Source organism: Podarcis pityusensis (assembly GCF_964106645.2).
Source record: "Podarcis pityusensis genome assembly, chromosome: 18".
Classification (NCBI taxonomy): Eukaryota; Metazoa; Chordata; class Lepidosauria; order Squamata; family Lacertidae; genus Podarcis; species Podarcis pityusensis.
The window spans coordinates 4,518,100-4,545,592 of NC_138043.1; the positions used below are offsets into that span (position 1 = coordinate 4,518,100).

At 49.3% G+C, this 27,493-nt stretch overlaps 2 protein-coding genes and 2 long non-coding RNA genes across 5 annotated transcripts in view; 3 read left to right on the forward strand and 1 right to left on the reverse strand.

The window, feature by feature from the left end:
* The window catches only part of LOC308467554, a 302,202-nt gene extending 294,751 nt beyond the window's left edge, over window positions 1-7,451 (forward strand). The window contains exon 3 of the long non-coding RNA XR_013981210.1: window positions 7,442-7,451. This is a non-coding gene — a long non-coding RNA (uncharacterized lncRNA). The remainder of the gene's footprint in view (window positions 1-7,441) is intronic.
* A 241-nt stretch (window positions 7,452-7,692) lies between these two features.
* Window positions 7,693-9,185, reverse strand: LOC308467556. The gene is made up of 2 exons (XR_013981212.1): window positions 8,540-9,185; window positions 7,693-8,503 (listed from the first exon to the last, which is right to left on the reverse strand). It is a non-coding gene; the product is annotated as an uncharacterized lncRNA (long non-coding RNA).
* SPMAP2 (sperm microtubule associated protein 2) lies at window positions 9,176-18,961 on the forward strand. 2 transcript variants are annotated; one of them, XM_080989273.1, is made up of 8 exons: window positions 9,176-9,243; window positions 10,099-10,183; window positions 10,934-11,068; window positions 13,613-13,671; window positions 14,371-14,437; window positions 15,551-15,677; window positions 17,393-17,477; window positions 18,705-18,961. In XM_080989273.1, exons 3-8 carry the CDS (start codon window positions 10,986-10,988, stop codon window positions 18,890-18,892), a joined length of 609 nt encoding a protein of 202 aa, XP_080845399.1. In that variant the 5' UTR covers window positions 9,176-9,243; window positions 10,099-10,183; window positions 10,934-10,985; the 3' UTR covers window positions 18,893-18,961. The 2 variants fall into 2 exon arrangements, with proteins under 2 accessions (XP_080845399.1, XP_080845400.1); XM_080989274.1 differs by lacking the exon at window positions 9,176-9,243 and adding an exon at window positions 9,460-9,809.
* Window positions 18,962-25,200: 6,239 nt separating this feature from the next.
* MIER2 (MIER family member 2) overlaps window positions 25,201-27,493 on the forward strand; it is a 29,565-nt gene continuing 27,272 nt past the window's right edge. Inside the window, exon 1 of the mRNA XM_080988982.1 lies at window positions 25,201-25,270. Coding sequence (XP_080845108.1) covers window positions 25,262-25,270 — 9 coding nt within the window. The 5' untranslated portion in view covers window positions 25,201-25,261. The remainder of the gene's footprint in view (window positions 25,271-27,493) is intronic.

The window sequence follows — 27,493 nt, forward strand, 5'->3', positions numbered from 1 at the left end:
GTGCTGGAGGAGACTCTTGAGAGTCCCATGGACTGTAAGAAGATCAAACCTCTCCATTCTGAAGGAAATCAGCCCTGAGTGCTCACTGGAAGGACAGATCGTGAAGCTGAGGCTCCAAGACTTTGGCCACTTCATGAGAGGAGAAGATTCCCTGGAAAAGACCCTGATGTTGGGAAAGATGGAGGGCACAAGGAGAAGGGGACAACAGAGGACGAGGTGGTGGGACAGTGTTCTCGAAGCTACGAACATGCGTTTGACCAAGCTGCGGGAGGCAGTGGAAGACAGGGGTGCCTGGCATGCTCTGGTCCAGGGGGTCATGAAGAGTTGGACACGACTAAACGACTCAACAACAACAACAAGTATGTATGTGTTTGACTTGTAAATTTGTGAACATTTCATTTATATATTTGAGACCTTATTGCCTTATGACAGCGGTTTGCTGCTGAAATAGTGAGATCCAACGCTCAACTGCAAAAATAGGTGATCCCCCCTCTCTCTCCCCCCGCCCTCGAGCCAAAGGAAATTAGGCCTGGCTCTAGAATCAAAATCTCTCTCCTTCCAGATGACAGTTAAGACTTCACAAAGAACCCATTAAGATCTCTATCAAGTGCCTATCTCTTGCCCCTGATAACAGTTACTCGGGCTTTGTGTGCTTGTGTGGTTATCAAATTTCCTCTGGGGTTGCTCCTGTCTCTCTCTGTGTGTGTGTGTGTGTGTGTGTAGCTGCTGGTAGGAGAACTAATTAGTTTTAATCCTGAAAGATGCACAGGAATGGAGCTGGCAGAAAGAGTGGACCTGTTTTTATTCCTCCTCACCTCGCTTCGAGGAAATACATAAGCAAGGGCAAAGGCCGCAAGACCAATCCGAGGCCCAGTTCTTGCGCTTGGCGCAAACCATCGGGCAGTGGCTGTGCCAATAGCTGCCCACCGGTTTCTTGGATAGCAGGGGTTGGACTGGATGACCCTTGGCACCCCTTCCAACACTGAAATTCTATTATTCTAAATTCCCCCCACAAAAATGTATCCGAGAGCCAGTGTGGTGTAGTGGTTAAGAGCGGTGGACTCGTAATCTGGTGAACCGGGTTCGATTCCTCGCTCCTCCACATGCAGCTGCTGGGTGACCTTGGGCCAGTCACACTTCTCTGAAGTCTCTCAGCCCCACTCACCTCACAGAGTGTTTGTTGTGGGGGAGGAAGGGAAAGGAGAATGTTAGCCGCTTGGAGACTCCTTCAGGTAGTGATAAAGCGGGATATCAAATCCAAACTCTTCTTCTTCCTCCTCCTCCTCCATTTTCCTGCCTCTGTCAGGGATGGAGATGGATGGCGGCTAACAGATTGAGGTTGAATCCTGACAAGACAGAAGTATTGTTTTTTGGAGACAGGGGCCAGGCGGGTGTGGAGGACTTCCTGGTCCTGAATGGGGTCACTGTGCCCCTGAAGGACCAGGTGTGCAGCCTGGGAGTCATTTTGGACTCACAGCTGACCATGGAGTCGCAGGTCAATTCTGTGTCCAGGGCAGCTGTCTACCAGTTCCATCTGGTACGCAGAATGAGACCCTACCTGCCCGCAGACTGTCTGGCCAGAGTGGTTCATGCTCTGCTTACTACTGCTTGGACTACTGCCATGTGCTCTCCATGGGGCTCCCTTTGAAGGTGACCCGGAAACTACAACTAATCCAGTACGCGGCAACTAGACTGGGGACCGGGAACAGCCACCGAGACCACATAACACCGGTCTTGAAAGACCTACACTGGCTCCCAGTACATTTCCAAGCACAATTCAAAGTGTTGGTGCTGACCTTTAAACCCCTAAATGGCCTCAGCCCAGGAAACCTGAAGGAGTGTCTCCATCCCCATTGCTCAGCCCGGACACCGGGGTCCATCTCCGAGGGCCTTCTGGCGGTTCCCTCCCTGTGAGAAGCAAAGTTACAGGGAACTAGGCAGAGGGCCTTTTCGGTGGTGGCGCCCACCCTGTGGAACGCCTTCCCATCAGATGCCAAGGAAATAAACAACTATCTGACTTTTAGAAGCCATCTGAAAGCAACCCTGTTTTGGAAAGCTCAAGATCTACCCACACTGGAAGAATGGCAGGTGCAACTGATAGACTATATGGAACTGGCCGAGATGACCGGCAGAATCCGTGACCTGGGAGAGGAGAGGATGGAGGAGGACTGGAAGAAATTCAAGATTTATCTACAAAAATATTGTAATTTGAGTGAATGTTAAGCAGGATGCTAGATCATAAATAATTGAGCACCACTAAATTAGATGATTTAAGATGATAATGTGAGATTGAGAAAATATAAATTTCTTCGAGAATGACAAGATTATAAATAAATAGATGGGACATAAGAATGCAAACAAGATGATAAATTGCTGGCAAAAAGTTATAACGATGAAAGTGGGAGCGGGAGATGTGAGGGAGTCCAAAGAAGATGTGAAACTATGTTAAGACATATGCTACATTGTTTATTATATCTATTCTGTATGTTAAACCCTAATAAACATTTATTAAAAAAAAAAAAATGAAAGCAACCCTGTTTAGGGTATAAATCATAAATTATTATTATTATTATTGAAGTTTTTAATGTTTGATGTTTTATTGTGTGTTGGGAGCTGCCCAGTTTTCATGTTATTTTATTTTTTTAAAGCAACTAGAAAAAAATACTATGTTGGGAAGATCTCACACAGGTGAAGGGAAGCCGTGGGGAGGAGGGGAGGGTTAGGTTGAATTTGGGAAATAAAATAATATATGGGAAAGCAAAGGATATAATAGATTCTTATAGAATCGTAATATATTGTAACCAGAATAGAAGTTCAAAAGTGGAAAGTAAATGTAATTTTAGTATTTTCATTATTTTAACAGTTATCATTATTTCTTATCGGTAGAAGGCAAGGTTAACTTAGACTTCTTTGTTTTGCTGTCTGTATAATATTCTTAAGTCAATTTTTAAAAAAGACCAAAACTGTTTCCTCAATCAATAGTCATATCAATGAACCCAAGCCAGCGGGAAAACACACAGCGAACGGGTTTAATGTCGCGGTGCTAAATGCAAAGTTGAATACAGTGGTACCTCTGGTTATGTACTTAATTCGTTCTGGAGGTCCGTTCTTAACCTGAAATTGTTCTTAACCTGAAGCACCGCTTTAGCTAATGGGGCCTCCTGCTGCGGCTGCTCCGCCGGAGCACGATTTCTGTTCTCATCCTGAAGCAAAGTTCTTAACCTGAGGTACTATTTCTCGGTTAGCGGAGTCTGTAACCTGAAGCGTATGTAACCCGAAGCCTATGTAACCCGAGGTACCACTGTAGGGCCGTGCAGTTATGGCAGAGGGTGAGTCTAGCCAGCGTTCCGATTTTCCACGCAGGCGAATCCACCGATTGGCTAGAAAAGATGATGTCACATGCTACGCAACCGAGTTGGCCATGACATCATGAACGTTCCGATGAAGCGAGCGCGAGAAGCAAGGCAAGCAAGCAGGCAAACATCGTCACAGGGTACACAGGGAAGGATAAGGAGGTTTGGGCAGTGCCCAAATTGTCTGTGGGGCAAACCGCCATTGGTTTGGTCTCGGGTCGCCGTTGCGACAGCGACATCGCTTGAAATTGCCTGGCTGGCTTCCGTTTTAAGGGTGAAGTTGTGCTGCCCCCTGGTGGCCCAGCAAAGGACCTGCAATTACACAGCTCCTGATTGGCTCTTCCAGAAGATGCGAAGACAAGAGGAGTAGCTGCTTGGTTGAATAGAAGCCTCCTGGAGGAAGAAGCTCAGAGATCAGCGGTAGATAAAGGATGGACAAATCAGCCAATATCCATTTCTCTGTTTCTCATTTCCCCTCCTTCTCCACATTTCCTCAGTAATCTGTGATTTATTTTTATATCATCTATAAAAAAAACCTCACTAAGATTTGTCAGTGAGAACTTCTCCTAATACACACATTTTTATATGCAATTCTCCTTAATATTAGGGATGCGGGTGGCGCTGTGGGTTAAACCACAGAGCCTAGGACTTGCTGATCAGAAGGTCGGCAGTTCGAATCCCCGCAACGGGGTGAGCTCCCGTTGCTCGGTCCCTGCTCCTGCCAACCTAGCAGTTTGAAAGCATGTCAAAAGTGCAAGTAGATAAATAGGTACTGCTCTGGTGGGAAGGTAAACGGTGTTTATGTGCGCTGCTCTGGTTCGCCAGAAGTGGCTTAGTCCTGCTGGCCACATGACCCGGAAGCTGTACGCCGGCTCCCTCGGCCAGTAAAGCGAGATGAGCGCTGCAACCCCAGAGTCAGCCATGACTGGACCTAATGGTCAGGAGTCCCTTTACCTTTACCTCCTTAATATTTATGCATCTTATTGTCAGGGACTGGCATGACGCTGACGAGTGTGGGGCTGGAGTCTGACTCGGGGGAAAGAGGACTGTGGTTTGTGGGGACCAGGAGACAAGAGTCGGAGGCAGGGGGAGGTTCAGAAGACGAGGAGGAGGAGGCAGGCCAGGCAGGTGAAGGGCCAGGGGCTTCCCAACCTTTTCCTGCACCCCACTGTCTTCCAGATCCAGGAGAGGTCTGAAAAGGGGTGAGCAGAGGCAGTTGCCATGCAGGCACAGTCTCCGGCTGCATGCGCAGAGTCCGTCGGGGAAAGGTACGTAAACTGGTGGACCTGGAGCGTGGCTGCCTGTTGCTGCAACTGCTCTATAGAGCGCACACCCGAGAATAGGTCAAGGGGGTTGGACTAGATGACCCCTGAGGGCACATTACAACTCCACAATTCTGTGAAAATGCATCTTGCCCCTGCACACCAGAAGTACATCGGCTGTCATATTCATGCCGCGTCATAAGCTGGTTGTGAGATGCTGCCTCCCCAGGCCATAATAATCAGCTCCAGCACAGAGCCTCCTTGGCCTAATGAATTCCCTATCGCAGATCTTTGCGCTGCCAAATCCATTATCTGAATATTCATTGTGAAGCAATGAATATTCAGAATGGCCACGGAAAGCTTTTTTTTTTTTGCTCCGAAAGAGAATAAGAGGGATCTCTCTCTCTCTTTGCTCCCACCCGTGATGCTAGACTTATTAGGCCTCCTCTAATGGAGACAGGATTCTACCCAAGCGCTGTTAACAACCTAAAGATTTGGCTGTGCTGCTTAAATTAAAACTCAGGCACATCCAAGCTCTGCTTAAATTGAAATTCAGGTCATCCAACCTCTGCTTAAAGAGCTTCAAGGAAGGAGAGTCCAGCACCTTCTGGGGGAATCCATTACACTCTCAAGCAGCTCTCACCATCAGGAAGTTATTCCTGATGTTCAGTCGTAATTGCCTTCCTTGTAACGTGAAGCCAAGCTCAATAGCAGCACCCAGATCATTTGCAAACATAGCTCTCTTTAAGCCAAAGTCCCAGACGTCCTAGATGGGACCTTTACAAGCTCAGCAAATGGGGAATAAAATGGCAAATGCAATTTGTTGTGAAAAAGTGTTATGTGAATTGGGTTTAAAGGTAAAGGTAAAAGGACCCCTGACTATTAGGTCCAGTCGTGGCCGACTCTGGGGTTGCAGCGCTCATCTCGCTTTATTGGCCGAGGGAGCCGGCGTACAGCTTCCGGGTCATGTGGCCAGCAGGACTAAGCCGCTTCTGGCGAACCAGAGCAGCGCACGGAAACGCCGTTTACCTTCCCACCGGAGTGGTACCTATTGATCTACTTGCACTTTGAGGTGCTTTCGAACTGCTAGGTTGGCAGGAGCAGGGACCGAGCAACGGGAGCTCACCCCGTTGCGGGGATTCAAAACGCCAACCTTCTGATCAGCAAGTCCTAGGCTCTGTGGTTTAACCCACAGCATCACCCGCGTCCCTTATATTGGGTTTAAAATTGGGTTTAAAAAAGAAATAAATCATAATTTCACATATATGCTCCTGGAGTGTGAACTGGCGGTGACTGAGCCGGGTTCATTGCTTGATGAAGATGTCGATTGGCTATGCAACAAATTCCATGCTGGGGACTGTTAGGGAAGGAACTGAAAAGAAAACTGCCAATATCATCAAGGCTGCCATAAAAATCTAGGCTGTTGGCCACGTTTGAAATTCTGTGTACCGTTCTGGGCACCTCAGCTCAACAGATCTGGGACAGATTTTTTAAAAAGGATTTTATTTTCATGCAACACATAGTTAAAGCTATGGAGCTTCTCCTACGAGAGGCTGCAAAGGCCACCAACTTGGATGGCTCTGAAAGGAATTTAGACAAATTCATGGCATGAACATTAATAAAGGTAAAGGGACCCCTGACGACTCTGGGGTTGCGGCGCTCATCTCGCTTTACTGGCCGAGGGAGCCGGCATACAGCTTCCGGGTCATGTGGCCAGCAGGACTAAGCCACTTCTGGTGAACCAGAGCAGCGCACGGAAACGCCGTTTACCTTCCCGCCGGAGCGGTACCTATTTATCTACTTGCACTTTGACGTGCTTTCGAACTGCTAGGTTGGCAGGAGCAGGGACTGAGCAGCGGGAGCTCGCGGGGATTCGAACCACCAACCATCTGATCAGCAAGCCCTAGGCTCTGTGGTTAGGACACAGCGCCACCCGCGTCCTAATAGTGCACTCTTAATGTCTGTTTTCGCAGGTGTCAGTCCCACTACGTTCAATAGAGGTTACTCGACGGTAAGTGTAATGCATATTTATTCAGAAGCCAACCCGAGTAAGTTCATTGAACCGGGGCTTTCAAGGTTCTAGTTTCTAGCTGTTCTTGGACTGCAGTCCCCATCTTCCCAGACCACTGATCCTGCTTATCTAAGGATGATGGGAGTTGTGGTTCGGGGTCGGCTGCAGACCAGAGTCTGGGAAACCCTGAATTAGACTTACCCCAGGTCAAGTCTATATAGGATTGAAACCTGACCCACCGTTTTGGGCTATTTATGTCCTCATTTGTCTGTGAAACCCGCAGAGCTTTGAGAATCCTAAGGCTCAGAACTTTCAGGTTTTTTAAAAGGTGAAGTTTGCAGACCTCGCCGCCGTAAAAGGTAAAGGACCTCTGGACGGTTAAGTCCAGTCAAAGGCGACTATGGGGTTGCAGCACTCATGTTGCTTTCAGGCCGAGGGAGCCGGCATTTGTCCGCAGACAGCTTTCCGGGTCATGTGGCCAGCAGGACTAAACCACTTCTGGCACAACGGGACACCGTGACGGAAACCAGAGCACACGGAAACACCATTGACCTTCCTGCCACCTATTTATCTACTTGCCCTGGTGTGCTTTCAAACTGCTAGGTTGGCAGGAGCAGGGACAGAGCAACAGGAGCTCACCCAGTCGCGGGGATTCAAATCACCGACTTTCTGATCAGCAAGACCTAGGCTCTGTGGTTTAGACCACAGCGCCACCCGCGTCCCTCTCGCCGCTGTAGTCCAAAGCTTAACCAAAGGGCAAATGAAATTTTGAGCCCTGGCATCCCGGGACCCTCAAAGGAGAACTCAAATCTCAGGAAGATCGGATGCTGGATTTCCTGTTTCCTCCGCTGCAACACCCTCCGTGCCACTTGCCATGCCAAAAGCTGGTGTGAAGTTCCGTTCATTTCCTTCCATTGGAACAATGGGAGGGAATTCTCATTCTTATCTGAAAGCAGGGGAAAGGATATGAACCTCTTGGGATGACTCTGCAGACCGCCAGTGTCCCGGGCAACCCTCGTGTTCGGAAACACCGCCTTAGTGAAAATAACGCACACATAAAAATGTGTCATGTTATTAATTTTATTAAATGGATACCCTGCCTTTACACCCCCACCCCGAAGGAGCCTAAGGGGGCAAGCGGCAAGCAATAAAACGATGCAAAAGTCTTTCAAACAATTCCAGTGCAGATGAAGGGAGAGAGCTTCACTTGAATGGCTTGCTGGAAGAGGAAGGTCTTTGGTAGGTGGCAAAGGACACCAGGGCAGGTGCCACCACCCTGAAGGCCCTGATTCCTACATTATGCCCTGCAGATTATCTCCAGAGTAGGGAGTTGTCTTTCTTTGGTTTTGTTTGAGTATGCAACACAGCTGTAAGATAGATAGGTAGAAAAAATAGAAATTGGGGAGGGGGAATAAGGGCAGGGAATTCCAAGCATGGGTACTGCCGCACTCCAAATTATTATATCATTCATAGACCTTTTTATTCCACAAATCTCAAGGCGGTGTACATGATTCCCCTCCTCTCAACAACCTTGTGAGGTAGGTTAGTGTCAGGAGTGCGTGCAGGGGCCAGGCCCTGTGACCAGTAGGGCTTCGCAGGACTGGGGCCTTCCTAAGTTTGTTCTGGAGAGACAAGGCGCGGCCGCACAGGTGAGGCCGATTGGTAGCTCACAGCACCTGGTGGCAAGAGCCGGGAAGGGATATAAGGTCAGCATTTCCCTTCGGCTCTTTGTCACAGCAACATGTTTCCTGCCTTGCTGTGTTTGGCTCCTTGCTTCTCAACCCTCGGACCCTTGACCATGACTCCTTGTTTCTCAACCCTCGGACCCTTGACCATGACTCCTTGCTTCTCAACCCTCGGACCCTTGACCATGACTCCTTGCTTCTCGACCCTCGGACCGTTGACTTTGTGACTCCCTGTTTCTCGACCCTCGGACCCCTGACTTTGTGACTCCTTGCTTCTCGAACCTCGGACCCCTGACTTCGTGACTCCTTGCTTCTCGACCCTCGGACCCTTGACTTTGTGACTCCTTGCTTCTCCACCCTCGAGTTTGTGACTCCTTGCTTCTCGACCCTTGATTTCGTGATTCCCTGCTTCCTGACCCTAGACCCCTGACTTCTGGACTCTCGTTCCTGCTCCCACCCCGCCATCTTGTCCCCGGTCCCGGCGTCCTCAGCCGGGACTTCGATTGCCCGTAGACTGGACCATGGCATTTAGGCTAAGAGATGGTGACTGGCCCAAAGTCACCCAGTGAGCTTTCACGGCTCACTTCTGCCCTGGTCAGACCACACCTGGAGTCCTGTGTCTAATTCTGGGCACCACAATTTAAGGAGGACGTTGACAAGCTGGCAAGTATGCAGAGGAAGGCGACCCTGGGTCTCTAGCTCTGGGCTGGGAGTCCCAGTCCTAAACATCATGAGGGCACCAGGTTGGGAAAGGTTGGGCCGGACAGACCATTTTGTCTGATCCGGCAAGGCATCCTTCTAATGTTCCCGTTGCCAGCTAGGTATTTGGTCCAAAGGGGTTTCCCTGGCAACGGAAGACGCTGTCACCATCTCCATGGCAACAGATGCTAGCACTGATGCACTCTGTTGAGCCATGGATAGACTCGGGACAGGCTAGTATCTTGAAGGGGGAAAGGGGGGGATATGTGGGGAGGGCAACCAAGGCTGGAAAGAAAAGGGGGGCACTATATATTTAAACCACTTTAAGCAGCCATGGGAAATAATCATGGGAAGTGTATTGTTTGTTGTGGGTGCTGAGACATTCAGAGACCTCGCCCCCCCCCCGAGCTGCAATTCCCATAGCTCCCTAGTTTTTAACCACCCCCCAACAACTCTCAGCCTCCTTTGTTTCCCCCAGTGGCTTCTCCTATCCATATCTAGAGTTCCCAGCGTGGTTTAACAACCAATCCCTCTTCGAAGGGAACTCTGGGGATTGTATGAGAGGAACCAGGGTCTCTCAGTAACTCTCTGCACCCTTAACAAATGTTGACCCCCCCCCCCCATGGCATCTCCAGGTGGGGCTGGAAATGTCCCCTTGCCTGAAGCCCTGGAGAGCTGCTGCCACACAGTGCAGACAGTACAGAGCTTGATGGGCCCAATGGTCTCTGCCTTGGGGGAAAAGGCTGATTGCTATGTCCCTATGCAGAGTGAGGAAAGACATGACTCTTTACTTCTCAGGGTAGGTGAATCTATTTCACATTAATCTGAAGACATCTTAAGATGGCCCTGTTCAGGGAAGTTTTTAATGTGTGACATCTTGGTGTATTTTTGGTCTTCGTGGAAGCCGCCCAGAGTGGCTGGGGAAACCCAGCCAAGATCGGCAGGCTACAAATAATAAATTATTATTATTATTATATTTAATCTGTGGAGCGGCACATGAAAATTCTATTTCACTCTCAAAATGTATAAAATGAAATTTTGGTTTTAATCTTTTTTTCTCTCTCTCCCCTCTTTCTTTCTTTCTTTAGCTAAGGACTGTGTCGGATGACTATTTCAGAGGTGTGAGATCTGGTAGATAAGACATACCTTCTGATCAGCACATTTGTCCAGGAGGTAAGTATCAGGTCAGTTCACCTCCCGTTGCACAAATAATTCCTATCTACAGATCAGGCCTAATTCCCGCACTGTGGTCACGGCAGAACAGATTCACCTTTGCAAATAAAACACAGTGTGGATATTTTGGCCAGGGCTGCCCCCTAGTGGTGATGGTCGGTATCAATATTTTCAAATAATACACAGTACAGTATATAGTTTCAAATATATATGATTAATATAAGGTTTATACCTATGACAGTTTCTAGGTAGACTTATAAAATGGCATTGGTCGGCTTGCTAGATTTGTGATTCACCTCCCGCCTCCCCAGAATTGCTGAAGCTATAAAACACCCTGTAAAACCTGCAAAATTTGGGGGAATTTGCTCTAAAACGTCAGTGAATTTTTAGGAGTTTTTCTTATTAATTTGCAAATTGCTGCAGAAATGTCGAAGTGAAGTTTGGGGAAATGAGAAACCAAAATTGACGTATGCGCTCATTCTTACTCATCAATGCCGCCACCCCCCCACTCCCGTCCCTGATAACAAATGTAACACTTGGTCACTAGCTTAAACCATTATAAATTGTTTCCTTTGGCCTTCCACATTGCTGTCTCTGACATCAAAAAGTAGTATTGGGACTAAACTCAGTCAAGATTTGCTCTGTAGGTTTTGTTTGCTACTATGTACTTTTTGGTTGTCAATCAATCAACTTACATATTTCAAAAAAATTATCTCTTGTTTTTGCTGGCACTCTAAACCACATGCTTAGTCTGCCTGTTGGGTGATCTGGAGGTCTCCAGAGTCAGGTGCCCTGTCAACTCATGCCTCCGGAATGGATTCAGAAGCAAGACCGCACCAGCATCCTTGCCCAGCCGAAAATTATCCACCAAACCGTCTTCTGCAGGTAAAAACCTGGTTGCTAGACCTCTCAACCCCAGCAGGAGCAACCGCCGTTTTAGTTTTAACATAGCATTTCCAGGACTGCATCCAGCTAAATTGCACTGTGGCCTTATCTGCACTGTGCGTTTAGAGAACATTAAGAGTCCTGCTGGATCGGCAACAAACAAGAGCACTCTCACCACCTGTAAGGTACAGGTAAAGGGACCCCTGACCATTAGGTCCAGTCGTGACCGACTCTGGGGTTGCGGCGCTCATCTCGCTTTATTGGCCGAGGGAGCCGGCGTACAGCCGGGCCAGCAGGACTAAGCCGCTTCTGGCGAACCAGAGCAGCGCATGGAAACGCCGTTTACCTTCCCGCCAGAGAGGTACCTATTTATCTACTTGCACTTTGACGTGCTTTCGAACTGCTATGTTGGCAGGAGCAGGGACCGAGCAATGGGAGCTCACCCCTCATTGCGGGGATTCGAACCGCCGACCTTCTGATCGGCAAGTCCTAGGCTCTGTGGTTTAACCCACAGCGCCACCCTCGTCCCCCATATGGTATAACTTATACTACAAATTGTCCCTCTCGCCTCCTGTAGCTTCTGGCAAATGGTGTTCTGAAATATCAATGCCTCTGACTTGTGGAGGCAGAGGGGAGCCATTGTGATAGCCTTGTGCCCCCCCTGACTTGGTCCAATCTTCTTTCAAAGCCACCCTGTTGGTAGCCATCCCTGCCATCTGTAGGAGTGAGGTCCATAGTTCAACTATGCGTTGCATGAAGGTCTTCCACTCTGGAGAACCATGGCTCCCTTTCAGCAATCCTTGGAGCTGTATAGTTTATTACGAGTGCTAAAAGTTGTCGGGAGACCCAAATTCTCTTCGTACAGCTGCAATTCCCAGTGTTCCCTGGGAAGAGAGACTGAAGGTTAGACCACTCCGAGGATCAAGGACTTTGTCATGCAAACTTCCCTTGCCAAGGCAGAATCAGGGGCAGGGCCGGATTTAGGTTTGACGAGGCCCTAAGCTACTGAAGGTAATGGGGTCCTTTCTATGTCCAGCTGCCCTTTGTCAACCACAAATTTCCGCTGTTTTTTGTGTTGAATATATGCTATATGGTCATTTATGGACCTCATAGGTATCTCAAGCCACTTGCGCATGTTGCCATGCAACCAATCCATGCAGAATGTAGGCACCCTCTATATAGAAATGAGCAAACCAGTGATATTTTAGGGAGCAGGCTAGCAGGCGGGGCCCATGACTTACATCATAGGAGCCTACACAACACAAAATACTGTTGCTGTATCTAGGTTTTATTTTATGTGTTTTGTATCTTTTATTTTGGAAATGTACATCCGGGGTTTTTTCCCCCTTTACATTTTTTTGGGGGGGGGGGGGCGGGCCAAGAGTGGGACCCTCAGCTATAGCTTGTTTAGGTAAAGGTAAAGGGACCCCTGACCATTAGGTCCAGTCGTGGCCGACTCTGGGGTTGTGGCGCTCATCTCGCTTTATTGGCCGAGGGAGCCGGTGTACAGCTTCTGGGTCATGTGGCCAGCAGGACTAAGCCACTTCTGGCAAACCAGAGCAGTGCACGGAAACGCTGTTTACCTTCCCGCCAGAGCAGGGCATATTTATCTACTCTGACGTGCTTTTGAACTGCTAGGTTGGCAGGAGCAGTGACCGAGCAACGGGAGCTCACCTCGTCATGGGGACTTGAACCACCAACCTACTGATCGGCAAGTCCTAGGCTCTGTGGTTTAACCCACAGCGCCACCCGCGTCCCTATAGCTTGTTTAGCTTATAGGTAAATCCAGCACTGATCAGGGTCACACCTTAAGGTTCCTGATCATTCATTGGCTGCTGAACCTCTAACTGCCCAGCACCTGACAGCATGTATGATGGGAGATGCCCACAGTTTTGATGAAATGGCATTGCCAGGCGAGATCTATGGGCTGGAGGGAGGAGGTCTGCCCATCCCTCCCTTACCAACACTTGCTTCATCAGAGCAGTTTACAACAATTACACATTAGACAGCAAAAACCACGCAGAAATGTTAAAATCAGATGGAACAATGCGTTCTTCACTGTCTGCACAAGCCTGGCAGAACAGGAAAGTTTCCAGCAGGCGTTTAAAAGGTTGAAAAGGAAGTTCCACAAGACTGGGTTGCTTGTTGATGTTGAATGAGCCTTGCCAATTCAGGGAATGACCGCCGATGCCGCCGCAGGTGATTTCGGTGATCTCCCCACCGGAACCACCCTCCTCGCACAATTTGCAGGAGGAGGAGGAGCTTGAATATGTGAAAAGAAAAAGGATGCTCGTTTTTCTAGGGATGGGTGGCAACCCTACCCTGAGGTGCCCCCGGGCCTAAGTTGATCAGGGCTTTGTAAATTAATATTCATTAATACTAAAAGGGTGAGGGCAGATAAACACCAGAACAGAGGCTGAGCGGAAGTGGACTGGCCTGTTCTTGACACGAAGGGAGCAGCAGGATAGGTGTCACAATTGCAGGAGAGGGAGATATTCTGCCAACTCATCTCTAACCATCTCTCCCTCCTTTCTATTTCCGCAGGCCTTCTGTATACTGGGTAGATAAGATACCTAAGGCGCAGCCTAGAACAACAGTTCCAGGCAAGTTAAGAAAATAAAAGAATTGAACTGTTTTCTTTAACATGTGGTCTTGCGCATGCTTTATCCTAGCACATGAATTTTTCTTTTCTTTTTTCTTTCCAAAAATTTTATTGGTTTTCACAATGTTATAAACAAACAAACACACAAGACAAACATAAAAAAATACATCATAGCCTTATTGAAAATTACAGTTATTAACTTTGTTAAGTGACTTCCTCGCTTCCCCTTGGTTGAATTTCATTGCATGTCCTTTTAACAGTTTTCCAAATCCCAATTTTTATGAAATTTAACTTAAACATTAACATCCTTAAATCTTCACCTTATATAATTAAACATATTAATTCATCACTTAACATAAGTAAAATCCTAAGCCCATTAAGTATCTGCAAGCTATTTCCGGTTCTGGCACATGAATTTTTCTGTATGCTTTTCTTGGTTGGAGAACTGCACTGCAAAATTCGCAAAAGTGCAAATTTTGGAAGGAGGGCTGTGTTTGCGTGTTGTTTTGGAAAAGGGGTGAATTAGAGAGGCTTGCCCTTAAATGAAAAAGGAATCAAATTTCTCTCCCACCCCCCTAATGTCAAGCTAGGGGAGAAGATGATGTTCTTGGCGCAGATGGGCTAATCTGATCGCATTCTGGCAAGGCTATATCAATGTTCACATCTATTTACCTTTCTTCCTCCACCTGTTCTTTTGCAGTCTTAACTCCCCGGCAGGAAGTCCTGTCTCGATCCAAAAAGGTCAATTCAGACTACAGCGGGGACAGGTAGGGAGAGAATGTAACCAGACCAAAAAATCACCAAACAAAACACATACTGGGTGGGCGGGGGTTTTATTTTGGGGGGGGGGGGAGAGAATAACAGCTGTAAACAGAAAATACATAGATGTATTTTGCCTGAAACTTTTTTTTTGCCCATTGCATCTCATTTACCTCTGGGTGATTTACAGGCCTGTTAAAATTCATGCCAATGTTTTGGACAATGAAATCAATTATAAGTAATAAAAAGGATAAACGGTAATACAGGTAAGTAACCCTCAAACCCAGCATAGACACAGCAGCTAAAATGCATTTGTAGAGCTTGGTGGAAGAATCAAGGAGCAACAGAAAAATATTCCCACTGTAAGAGATTATGGAGTGGACATCAGGCAAGCCTTTATGGGAAGGTTATTGCATAATCAGGGGGCCACCATGAAGAAACACCTGCAGGTCACCAAGTTTTGGTTGTGACGACTTTGTTCTGTTCAGGGGACAAATTTAAGCCTGGTTTCTATGTAACAGAATCAGAGTTGGACAGTTAGGTTTTTCGCCTTAGTTCCCTCTGTAACAACAGCCACATTGAGGGGGCAAATCCTCTTCATAAAGTTAAGGTAAAGGGACCCCTGACCATTAGGTCCAGTCGTGGGCAACTCTGGGGTTGTGGCGCTCATCTCACTTTATTGGCCGAGGGAACCGGAGTACAGCTTCTGGGTCATGTGGCCAGCAGGACTAAAGCTGCTTCTGGTGAACCAGAGCAGCACATGAAAACACCGTTTACCTTCCCGCCGGAGCAGTACCTATTGATCTACTTGCACGTTGATGTGTTTTCGAACTGCTAGGTTGGCAGGAGCTGGGACTGAGCAATGGGAGCTCAGCCCGTCATGGGGATTCGAACAGCCGACCTTCTGATCGGCAAGTCCTAGGCTCTGTGGTTTAACCCACAGCGCCACCCGCGTCCCTCTGAATACATAGGGCAAGGTAAACTAGTCCCTAGTTGGGGATTTGCCACAAAGTGCCACAAAGACTGCTTTAACTTGCCTTATGCTTGACTTTTGCAGGTGTGGGCGGGCTTTTCTTCTTACTAGATTGCTAAATTCCTAATTTATTCTCCCCCTAATCCAGACCCACTGCTGCGTGGCCGGTAAAAGCTGCAGCCCTAAAGGTGAAGGCGTCGTCAAGGCTGATAGAACTGTCACAGCCCCGGCCTTACCGGTCTGCCTGGGAAATAAACCGTCCCCTATATCCGTTGGTATGTATACCCCTGGCCGGCCTGCTACCTTAACTGTGATTCTAGCATTGCAAGGGGGGGTTGGACTAGATGCTCCTTTGGGTCCCTTTCCAACTCTACAATTCTATTATTCCTGGCCATGGGGCAGCTGCTTCTGGCATACTTGCTCGTGCTTTGGTTCAGTGGTACCGAAGCATTTATTTAGACGAACCACTTGAAAATTGGGGAGGCCTCCAAGGAGACCATTTAATAAAGCCCCTACCAACCTGGTCTTGGCGCTGTTGTATAATGAATTCTCCTTTCCTCCATATGGTATAAAAGTAAAGGTAAAGGGACCCCTGACCATTAGGTCCAGTCGTGACCGATTCTGGGGTTGCGGCACTCATCTCGCTTTACTGGCCGAGGGAGCCGGCGTACAGCTTCCGGGTCATGTGGCCAGCAGGACTAAGCTGCTTCTGGCGAACCAGAGCAGCGCACGGAAATACCGTTTACCTTCCCACCAGAGTGGTACCTATTTATCTACTTGCACTTTGTCGTGCTTTCAAACTGCTAGGTTGGCAGGAGCAGGGACTGAGCAACGGGAGCTCACCCCGTCATGGGGATTCGAACCGCCGACCTTCTGATCGGCAAGCCCTAGGCTCTGTGGTTTAACCCACAGCGCCACCTGCGTCCCCCATATGGTATAACTTATACTATAAATTGTCATCTGAAGACCTTCTTCATGTGCCCTCACCATGGAAGGTGGCATCAAGAGAACAGTCCTTTTAAGTGGCGGCTCCCCACTTTTTTCATTTAAAAACCCCTCAAGAGTGGTTTACAAAAAGAATAAAATTTTTGGGAAATAATTCTTGGTATAGGGTGAATTCCCAAAAATTTTGGGTGGTCTCGTGCGCAGTCAGGGGTTGCTATGTTCCTGCGGCTGCCATGAAGAAGCTGCCAGAATCGCCAATCCACTTATTAACCAGAGCACAGAGTTCTGCCAGACATTACAGGGTGACCACTGCTGATGCTTTAATATATTATGGGGGGTGCAGGGCGTTGGAGCCCCTGGGCAATCTCAAAAAAAGAGCTCAACAACTTGGGGCAGGCATAGGCAAACTCGGCCCTCCAGATGTTTTGGGACTACAACCCATCATCCCTAGCTAACAGGACCAGTGGTCAGGGATGATGGGAGTTGTAGTCCCAAAACATCTGGAGGGCAGAGTTTACCTATGCCTGACTTGGGGCAATCTTGGGGGGTTGCTATATCAAAGCCGTTCTGTTTGAGGTCTAAAAGGTTGGGTTCTTTATTTTTGGTTCAAAACAAATAGGGGTTGTCTTGTACATGGAGGGCGTCTTATACACAGAAAGATATGGTAAAGGTAAAGGGACCCCTGACCATTAGGTCCAGTCGTGGCCGACTCTGGGGTTGCGGCGCTCATCTCGCTTTATTGGCCGAGGGAGCCGGCGTACAGCTTCTGGGTCATGTGGCCAGCAGGACTAAGCCGCTTCTGGCAAACCAGAGCAGTGCACGGAAACGCCGTTTACCTTCCCGCCGGAGCGGTACCTATTTATGGTAGGTGGCTTTAAATGGGGATTTGGCAAGTTTATGGAGCTGAGTTGGCTCTGCCTCCACAGTTGAAATACCAGTTGCTAGAAACCGCAGGCTGGACACAGTGATAACGGGACGCTGGAATTGATGGGTTATTGGCCTGATCCAGTCAGCTCTTCCTCTGTCCTTTGTCTCTCGTCTTCAGGTGAGCAAAGGAGCACTGGCCGCTGTTCCCACGCAAAGGATAATTGCTCTAGCCATACCACGGACTGTGCCCTCCGTTCCAAAGAGTAAGAGATACGTTTCCACCTTCCTGCTAATGACGATAGCTTAGTCTCCAGACAAGTCTAGCTGCGGCTCCTCTGGGATACGTAAGCGGGTGGGGTGGCTGTGCCACCCTGCCGCTCACTTAAACAATAAACCTTCCCATTTTTAGAAGATGAGGAACATGGGAATATTGCTGTACAAACACAGGTGCCTAAGTGCATTGGTGGCAGGGCTCCCACCGGCTTCCGAGATCCCCCTTCTGACAGCCGAGCGGTGCGGGAATGGCTACCTGCACCCCCCCCTGCCCTGAGAGAAAAGCCGTCGGCAGTCGGATTGCAGATGCCAACTTGGAAGACTTTTGTTTCTGCTTGAGGGGGGGCACCTCCCACCTAACTTTTAAAACTACTTGCCTTGCATCTCACCCTCAGCTGTAAGGCACACACCTGAGTACAGTGGTACCTCGGGTTAAGTACTTAATTCGTTCCGGAGGTCCGTTCTTAACCTGAAACTGTTCTTAACCTGAGGCACCACTTTAGCTAATGGGGCCTCCTGCTGCCGCCATGCCGCCGAAGCACAATTTCTGTTCTCATCCTGAAACAAAGTTCTTAACCTGAAGCACTATTTCTGGGTTGGCGGAGTCTGTAACCTGAAACGTATGTAACCCGAGGTACCACTGTACTGCCTTCTATTATTTTGCTGGGGGTTCAACTGCCTTCTTTGCCTCTGGGCCAGGAAGAAAAGCAACACCTGTCAACACCTGGCTGCTGAACAGATGTGCATCAGGCTAGGGGGCAAGACAGACCCAAAGGTTGTCTGAGAGCTTTCGTGGTGCATATCTTTTATGCGCTCAAACATGTTTTTGAAAAACTTGGGGGGAAATCTGAAAAATTTGATTACCCAGGGATGGATAATCAGTTTCCCCACCTGCCCATGAGAGAGGCGCCATTGCCTCCACACACTCATTCTGTCACAAGTTTCTTCCTTTCCATATTAATTGCATGTATATGCCACCTTTATCTTCCAAGGATATCATTGATACGCCAACGATTTCTGAGGTATCCTGACATGAGACTTGTCGGCTAGTTTTGCCCTATAATGTGAATTCCCCAAGACAGTGGAATGCTCCCAAATTCAACGATTGTGAGCGATTTTGCATCGCCTCTAGGTTTTAGACCTTTGAATCTTTTGGGGAAAAGGCTGCTTGCGTCAAATTTAGCCATTTTTGCTTCTCTTTTGGTTCACTCCTACAGAGCCACATAGAAAACTAATCCACCATCCTGCTGGAGCAGCAAAGTACGATGAGCTCTCCAAACCCAAAATCTACACGTTCGACAAACGCGATCCACTCCAGGTTTCCAAGGCGGCTCTCCAATACGTTCCTTCTCCTCGCATTCTCGAAATTAGCCGCCCGGTGAGGATAAGAGGCAAAGTGGCTTGAGTTATGTAAATGCTACTCTTCCTTGATTTCAAATTAAAGGATCCCAGACCTCTCGGACCGGGAAAAGAAGCCATGATGTATTTCGTTTATTTGGTTGTGGGACTTTTCCTTTATTTGGCTTTGGCCTGCTGCATCTCTGGCCTGCAGGGAACAGGTTTCATCAAAGGATGAGCGGTCGTGGCTCTGAATTAATGCATCTTGGGACAGGAGAGCTGCCCCACTTGCCTTCCAATACCAGCTGTGAGATTTTATAGTGGCATATCATTTTGCCTCGTTTGCCCCAGGTTTCCATACTCCTCTTGTCATTTGGCACTTCTGTTGGTGTCTGGCCACGTCTGTTGGGACCAGGCAGTGGGATTCAGGACAAAGCCCTCCTCGCCTGCACATGTGTACACCTTGTGGTCAAGGTCACTGGGGAGCAAGCAGCACTACAGCCCTTCTAGGCTCCACCACAGTTCCATCATTTAAGTACACTGAGCCTCTTGGGCTTGCTGATCAGGTCAGCGGTTTGAATCCCCGCGACGGGGTGAGCTCCCGTTGCTCTGTCCCAGCTCCTGCCAACCTAGCAGTTCGAAAGCACGCCAGCGCAAGTAGATAAATAGGTACTGCTACAGAGGGAAGCTAAATGGCATTTCCATGCACTCTGGTTTTCGTCACGGTGTCTTGTTATGCCAGAAGTGGTTTAGTCCTGCTGCCAACATGACCCAGAAAGCCGTCTGTGGACAAACGCCAGCTCCCTTGGCCTGAAAGCGATGAGTGCCGCAACCCCATAGTTGCCTTTCACTGGATTTAACTGTCCAGGGTCCTTTACCTTTTCCTTATATAATGACCTCGTCAGATCAGATCCTGGCTTTGATCTGTGCATCTCCCTAGATCTGCCTCCATGTCATAAGAACATGGGCAAGTATACGTGGGTAACTAAGAAAAATCTGAAGTCTGGCCCAGAACCTGTTTCAAAAGTGGCCACTGGACCTTGGAATCGAAATCCTTGCATGTTGCATTACCGATCAATTCTCGTCCTGCCCAAAGTGAATCAAGCAAACAGTTTCCACCCCATCCCCGTCCTATAAGATGTATTTTTCAGAATCTGGAAATCTGATTCACCCATTTCTCCTTGAGCCTCGTTTTCTCTAGGCTAAATGTATCTGGTTCTTTAAGGAACTCCCCTTGCTATGGTTTACTTCATACAGATGTTTTGCTGCTGTCCTCTCTCCTCTTGAGAGCCGCCTCTTGCTTGAGTCACAGCCAAATAGATTCCACTGCTAAGCACCGTGCTCGAGGTGTTGAGAAGTGATACACATCTATGTTTACTTATTTATTCTGTTTGCTTTGGGTTGTATCCAACTAAGTTATGCGCGGGGTAAACTCACTGAAAATAATGCAATCTTTTAGCGGGAGATAATACTAACTTGTGGGACGTGGGTGGCACTGTGGGTTAAACCACAGAGCCTAAGACTTGCCGATCAGAAGGTCGGCGGTTCGAATACCCGCGACGGGGTGAGCTCCCGTTGCTCGGTCCCTGCTCCTGCCAACCTAGCAGTTCGAAAGCACATCAAAGTGCAAGTAGATAAATAGGTACTGCTCTGGCGGGAAGGTAAACGGCTTTTCCATGCGCTGCTCTGGTTCGCCAGAAGCGGCTTAGTCATGCTGGCCACATGACCCGGAAGCTGTATGCCGGCTCTCTCGGCCAGTAAAGCGAGATGAGCGCCACAACCCCAGAGTCGGTCACGACTGGACCTAATGGTCAGGGGTCCCTTTACCTCTACCTTAATACTAACTTACAGTTCAAAACCTCTAACAATTTCTCTTTTAGTAGTGGCCAGGCTCATAATAACCAAAGGTAGTGGGTGAATTTGGAAGGTGTTTTTCTTTGGCAAACCAGTACGAGAAAATTATGTTCACAAAATAGCACTTGTGGGGGGGAAATTGAATTAACAAAATAAAATCAGCAAAAAGTTTGAAGCTTAAAGACGCTTTTGCAACTGTCTGGTACAGCTCTGTTATGGGCATGGCTAAAAGTGAAGAGAGGGCTACCCACACAGTATAAAGCTTTTTAGTTAATACAAACTGCATAAACTTCTCGTTGTCTGGGATAGGAACTTTCTGTGGTTTGGGGATGTTATTCTGGATGTGTTGTCTAAACTCCCATCTTCTGGGTTAGGGTGGGATACTTTATGTGTGTAGGATGTTGATAGATGTTGTGATCTAATTTTAAAAAGAAATTAACGGACCTAAGTTAGTGATGCTTATTATTTCTAATGGGTCTACTCAGAATGGGGCCAACACATGCTATAACCTTGTGTCTCCAGCATCTGGTTTTTGATGGCTCACATTTGACGTACAAAAGTCGTCACTGGATTTTACGTGCGTGTTTCTAAGGGGATGTGGGTGGCGCTGTGGGTTAAACCAAAGAGTCTAGGACTTGCCGATCAGAAGGTTGGCGGTTCGAATCCCTGCGACGGAGTGAGCTCCCTGCTCCTGCCAACCTAGCAGTTTGAAAGCACGTCAAAGTGCAAGTAGATAAATAGGTCTGGCGGGAAGGTAAACGGCATTTCCATGCGCTGCTCTGGTTCGCCAGAAGCAGCTTAGTCATGCTGGCCACATGACCTGGAAGCTGTACGCCGGCTCCCTCAGCCAATAAAGCGAGATGAGCGCCGCAACCCCAGAGTCGGCCACAACTGGACCTAATGGTCAGGGGTCCATTTACCTTTTTTTCTTTCCAAGCTGTCAATATGCTTCCTGAATGATGCGGCTCAATGCCAAACGCAAGGGTGTCTTGCAGACAAGGTACAGATATGAAGTGCTTCTGAGCATGTGTAAAGTACCATCTTCTCACTCACAAAAACGACCGTATCGGTTTCCAAATGACTTGGATTAGACAGAAGAGGTCTGAACTCCTGTCTTTTGTTTTAATGAAATGAGAACTGCCTATCACTGCCCCGGACACCTCTCTTATTTCTATTTCCACATTATTTGGCTTCGCCTCTCACCTTTTACTTTCCCCTCATCTCTTAGAATTCTAGCTTTTCATCATAATGGGTTCTATTCCAGGTTATCCATCCATTTCAAAAGGTCTGCTCTGCATAGGACTAGCATTTGATAAAACCCGATGTTTCAGGGCATAGACTGAAGGCACCTTGGGAAATTTTGCTGAAGCTAAACAGGACTGGAGTCTAGCAAGTCTACACAAGAGACCGATTACCTGCCCTCAGTTCCACGATGGAAGAATCTGCCATTCTTCTCTGGTAGGAACTTTGTCTTTCCATCTCTGGGCCAGTAACATCCGCGCAGCCATGGTCGCATCCATAGTCTTTTCTGCTCCCTCGGGATTTCGGCACCTGAGTTCTGCATCATGTAAAGAAGTATTTTTTTATCTCTCGACCCCTTCGAAAAGCCACGCCTGTGGTCCAATCCATTGATCAATCAATCAGTCTTTATTACGGTCCAGAGACCCAACAAATTGTTACAAAGCAATGCACAATTCATACAGCCTACCTCCAAGTTAAACAAGCATTTTGGGATAGGGATCAGTGGTTCTTGCAATCACTGATAAAAACTTTGCCATTGAAAGAGCCAGCTGTGTTTAGAAGGCCATCATGTGGCAGAGAGTCCCACAGGTGTATCAGTAAGAGCTGCACCTGTCGGCTTCTCTCAGTTTAATGGGTTAATCAGCAAGTCCAAATTGGACGGATTAGTTGCCAGTTTGAAACCAGAAAGCTACTACTACTACTACTACTACTACTAGATTATTTATACCCTGACCATCTGGCTGGGTTTCCCCAGCCACTCTGGGCGGCTTCCAACAAACCACTAAAATACAATAACCTATTAAACATTAAAAGCTTCCCTAAACAGGGCTGCCTTCAGATGTCTTCTAAAAGTTTGGTAGTTATTTTTTTCTTTGACATCTGGAGGGAGGGTGTTCCATAGGGTGGGTGCCACCACCGAGAAGGCCCTCTGCCTGGTTCCCTGTAACCTCACTTCTCGCAGGGAGGGAACCACCAGAAGACCCTCAGAGCCGGACCTCAGTGTCCGGGCAGAACAATGGGGGTGGAGACGCTCCTTCAGGTATCCTGGACCGAGGCCGTTTAGGGCTTTCAAGGTCAGCACCAACACTTTGAATTGTGCTCGGAAACGTACTGGGAGCCAATGTAGGTCTTTCAAGACCGGTGTTATGTGGTCTCGGCGGCCGCTCCCAGTCACCAGTCTAGCTGCCGCGTTCTGGATTAGTTGTAGTTTCCGGGTCACCTTCAAAGGTAGCCCCACGTAGAGCGCATGGCAGTAGTCCAAGCGGGAGATAACCAGAGCATGCACCGCTCTGGCCAGACAGTCCGCGGGCAGATAGGGTCTCATCCTGCGTACCAGATGGAGCTGCCCTGGACACAGAATTAACCTGTGCCTCCATGGACAGCTGTGAGTCCAGAATGACTCCCAGGCTGCGCACCTGGTCCTTCGGGGGCACAGTGACCCCATTCAGGACCAGGGAATCCCCCACACCTGACCGCTTAGTCCTGGTTCGAGTCTGTTCATTTTTTAGTCTGCTTTGGAGTGAGCAAGAGGCTGTCTCTGCCCTAGACATTGAAAGCAGCAAGATTTCCCCTTTCGCCCCACCTCGCATTTTACCTCAGCCTCCCCACTTTTCTCACATTCTCACTCTCCCCCTCCCACCCTACGTTTTACCTCAGTTCTCCCCATATTTACCCCTTCATTTCCCCTTTCACCTCCCCTTGCATTTCACCTCAGCCTCCCCACTTACCCCCCTATCCTGCCCCCGTTTTACCTCAGTCCTCCTCACATCCACCCCCTTCGCTTCCCCTTTTACCCCACCTCGCATTTCACCTCAGCCTCCCCACTTTCCCCTCACATTCCCATTTCCCCCCGCTCCCCCCATTTTCCCTCAGCCTCCCCACTTTTCCCTCTCATCCCCACTTTCCCCCCTCTCTCCCACCCCACGTTTTACCCCAGTTCTCCCCACATCCACCCCTTCGCTTCCCCTTTCACCCCACCTCGCATTTCACTTCAGCCTCCCCACTTTTCCTTCACATCCCCACTTTCTTCCCTCCCTCCCATTTTACCTCAGTCTCCCCACTTTCCCCTCTCATCCCCACTTTCCCCCTCTCTCCCACCCCACGTTTTACCCCAGTTCTCCCCACATCCACCCCTTCGCTTCCCCTTTCACCCCACCTCGCATTTCACTTCAGCCTCCCCACTTTTCCTTCACATTCCCCCCGTTCCCTCCCATTTTACCTCAGTTCTCCCCATATTTACCCCTTTCTCCCCATATTTACCCCTTCATTTCCCCTTTCACCCTCCCTCGCATTCTCCCTCAGTCTCCCCACTTCCCCCCATATTTACCCCTTCCACCCTCCCTCGCATTTTACCTCAGCCTCCCCACTTTCCCCTCACATTCCCACTTTTCTTCCCTCCCCCCAAATTTTACCTCAGTTCTCCCCATATTTACCCCTTCGCTTCCCCTTTTACCCCACCTCGCATTTCACTTCAGCCTCCCCACTTTTCCTTCATTCCCCCCGTTCCCTCCCATTTTACCTCAGTTCTCCCCATATTTACCTTCATTTCCCCTTTCACCCTCCCTCCCATTTTACCTCAGTTCTCCCCATATTTACCTTCATTTCCCTTTTCACCCCACCTCGCATTTCACCTCAGCCTCCCCACTTTCCCCCGCTCCCCCCCACGTTTTACCTCAGTTCTCCCCATATTTACCCCTTCATTTCCCCTTTCACCCTCCCTCGCATTTCACCTCAGTCTCCCCACTTTTGCCCCCTCCCCACATTTTACCTCAGTTCTCCCCACATCCACCCCTTCGCTTCCCCTTTCACCCCAGCCTTCCCACTTTTCCCTAACATTCCCTCTTTCCCCCCGCTCCCCCCAATTTTACCTCAGTCCCCCCCACATCCACCCCTTCGCTTCCCCTTTTACCCCACCTCGCATTTCACCTCAGCCTCCCCACTTTTCCTTCACATTCCCCCCCCGTTCCCTCCCATTTTACCTCAGTCCCCCCCCATCCACCCCTTCGCTTCCCTTTTCACCCCACCTCGCATTTCACCTCAGCCTCCCCACTTTTCTCATCCCCACTCCCCCCCCAATTTTACCTCAGTCCCCCCACACCCACCCCTTCGCCTCCCCTTCCACCCCCCTCCCTTCCCCTCACCTGCCTTCTCCCTCACCTGCCTCGCACCTTCCCCTCCCGCCCCCCCTCTCTCCCCCCCACCCCAGAATCTACCCCCTCCTCCCTTCCCTCTTGCCTCCTCCCCCTCCCCCTTCCATCTCCTGCGCGTAGGAGCCAATCAGCGGGCGGCTCCACATCCGGGGCTCTCCCCCCCCCCCGCCCGGCCGTTCGCACTCTCGGCTATGGCGGAGGTGAGTGTGTGTTTGAGTGTCAAGAGCGGGGGGGGGGGGAGAAAAGTCGGGTCTCTCCTCCATCCCCCTCCCCACCCCCAAAAGGGAGAGGGGGGCACCGAGGTGGGGGTGGGGCTTGCGTTTGTTTTGGGGGGGCTGCTTGAGGGAGAAGTGGTGGGGTGTGTGGTTTTTTTGGGGGGGGGTCTTCCAGGTAGGCAGGTGAAGACGTGCCTCTTATTTTTGGGGGGGTCGACTTTTGAGGGGGGCTTAATGGGGTGCAGGGGCGAGGATGGAGCAGTTGTGACTTTTCTGGGGCTGGCCAAGGATTTGGCAGCTGGAGTTTTTTTTGGGGGGTGGGGGGTCGGGTGGGGGTTCAACCCACACTTTTAGGGCGCCCAACCCACACTTAGGGGGCCCAGGAGTGTCGACGTGACAAGTTTGGGGCTCCCAGGGGGGGGTTTCTGGGGCGCTGCAACGATTTGGGGGTGCAGCCCCCGGCTATGAAGAATCAGGAATGTGTTTTTTGGGGGGAGGTCTCAGTAAAAACTTTGGGGTGCAGGAATGGGGGGCTTTTCTTGGGGGGCAACAAAAACTTCGGGGTTCTGCTAGTTGTGAAGTGGCTGGACTTTTTTGTGGGGGTTCGTTTTTGGGGTGCTGTTGGGCCGGGGGTATTTTATGGGGGGCAGCGATGGCTTAGGGGGCAGCTGATGGCCATGGAGACAATTCTGGGTCTCTCAAGAAGCCTAGCAAAGATTTAGGGGTTCAGAGAAGTGTGTTTTTATGAGTGGTGCCTGCGGAACTTTGCATTGGATTTTTTTTGGGGGGGGTTAAGTAGTGGCTGTGCAGCAGCAGCTGGAATTTTGTGGGGTGCATGTAGCTTATACCTGCAAGGACTTGGTTTTGCAGAGGTTTTTTGGGGGGGCAGTCTGCTAGGCCACAGGGGAAGTTGCTGGTGGAGACGGTGCAATTTTGGGGGTTGCGTAGAGCAAGCTTTTGGGGTTGCACAGGAGAGCAACGAAAACAGCTGGAGCTCTGGAGGGAACAAATTTGGGGTGTTTGGGGGCCAGCTGAGACTTCGAGGGTCGCACTGCATCACTTGTGGGTTCAAGCTGGTGGAGCGAAGTTCTTGCGACTTGAGAGGAGTTTCAAGGGGTGTGGCTGGACCGAGGTTGTGAGTTCGAATTGCCATGCTTTTTTTGGGGGGGGGGTGAGGAACTTACGGGAACGACCCTGTAAAAAGCCATACATGGGGGAGTGGCAATTAAGAGTCTAGGTGGCAGTGGATTCTGGAAGAGGCATGATCGACTTTTTATAGAAAAGGGCAAATTTGGGAGTGTCGGTGGTGGAGAATATTTTGCTGCTTTGGGGGCTGGAGGGTGGTGCAACATAGGCTGGAATTGGGGGGCAGAAAACGATCGGTGTGGGAAGTGGTAGAGGCATACCTGAGGCTAAGGAGGCAACAGGCAACATCCCAAGAGTGATTTAAAAAATAAAGGGACCCCTGACCATTCGGTCCAGTCGTGGCCGACTCTGGGGTTGCGGCGCTCATCTCGCTTTATTGGCCGAGGGAGCCGGCGTACAACTTCTGGGTCATGTGGCCACTAGGACTAAGCCGCATCTGGCGAACCAGAGCAGCGCACGGAAACGCCGTTTGCCTTCCCGCCAGAACGGTACCTATTTATCTACTTGCACTTTGAGGTGCTTTCGAACTGCCAGGTTGGCAGGAGCAGGGACCGAGCAACGGGAGCTCACCCCGTCGTGGGGATTCGAACCGCTGACCTTCTGATCAGCAAGTCCTAGGCTCTGTGGTTTAACCCACAGCGCTACCCGCGTCCCTCAAGAGTGATTTAAGGCCCGTTAAATGTGCATCTATATCACTTCCCACCCAAAAAACCCCCCAAACACCCCAGAGTGACTTATTGAGCAAGGTGCAAGAGATGTTGTGATGGCTGGTGACACTTGGGGGCTGAACCCTAATGCAACTAGGTCTGTGAAGAATTAAGGGGGGTTTTAAATTGCAGGTGCTTTCGAAGGGTCAAGCCAACTTTGTTTGGGACCTTTGGTGGAGGCTGCTGCTGGTGGGTCATGTTTTGGGGGCCTGCCTTGAGGGTTGCAGGGGTTTGCGGGGGGGTACAGGTGGAGGCCGAGATCGTATGGGAATGACTGAGAAGCGATGATTAGAAAATGGTAGAGGAATTCCTTTTTTTGTTTGGTAAGGGTCTCACCGTTTAAACGGTGTTTCCG

What these genes read in the sequence shown, in the direction of transcription:
- SPMAP2 (XM_080989273.1), top strand. Translation starts at nt 10,986, where the DNA reads ATGCCTCCGGAATGGATTCAGAAGCAAGACCGCACCAGCATCCTTGCC. An exon ending in TCAGACTACAGCGGGGACAG is followed by an intron (nt 14,438 to 15,550) that starts GTAGGGAGAGAA and finishes CCCCTAATCCAG; the next exon opens with ACCCACTGCTGCGTGGCCGG. An exon ending in TGTGCCCTCCGTTCCAAAGA is followed by an intron (nt 17,478 to 18,704) that starts GTAAGAGATACG and finishes TCACTCCTACAG; the next exon opens with AGCCACATAGAAAACTAATC.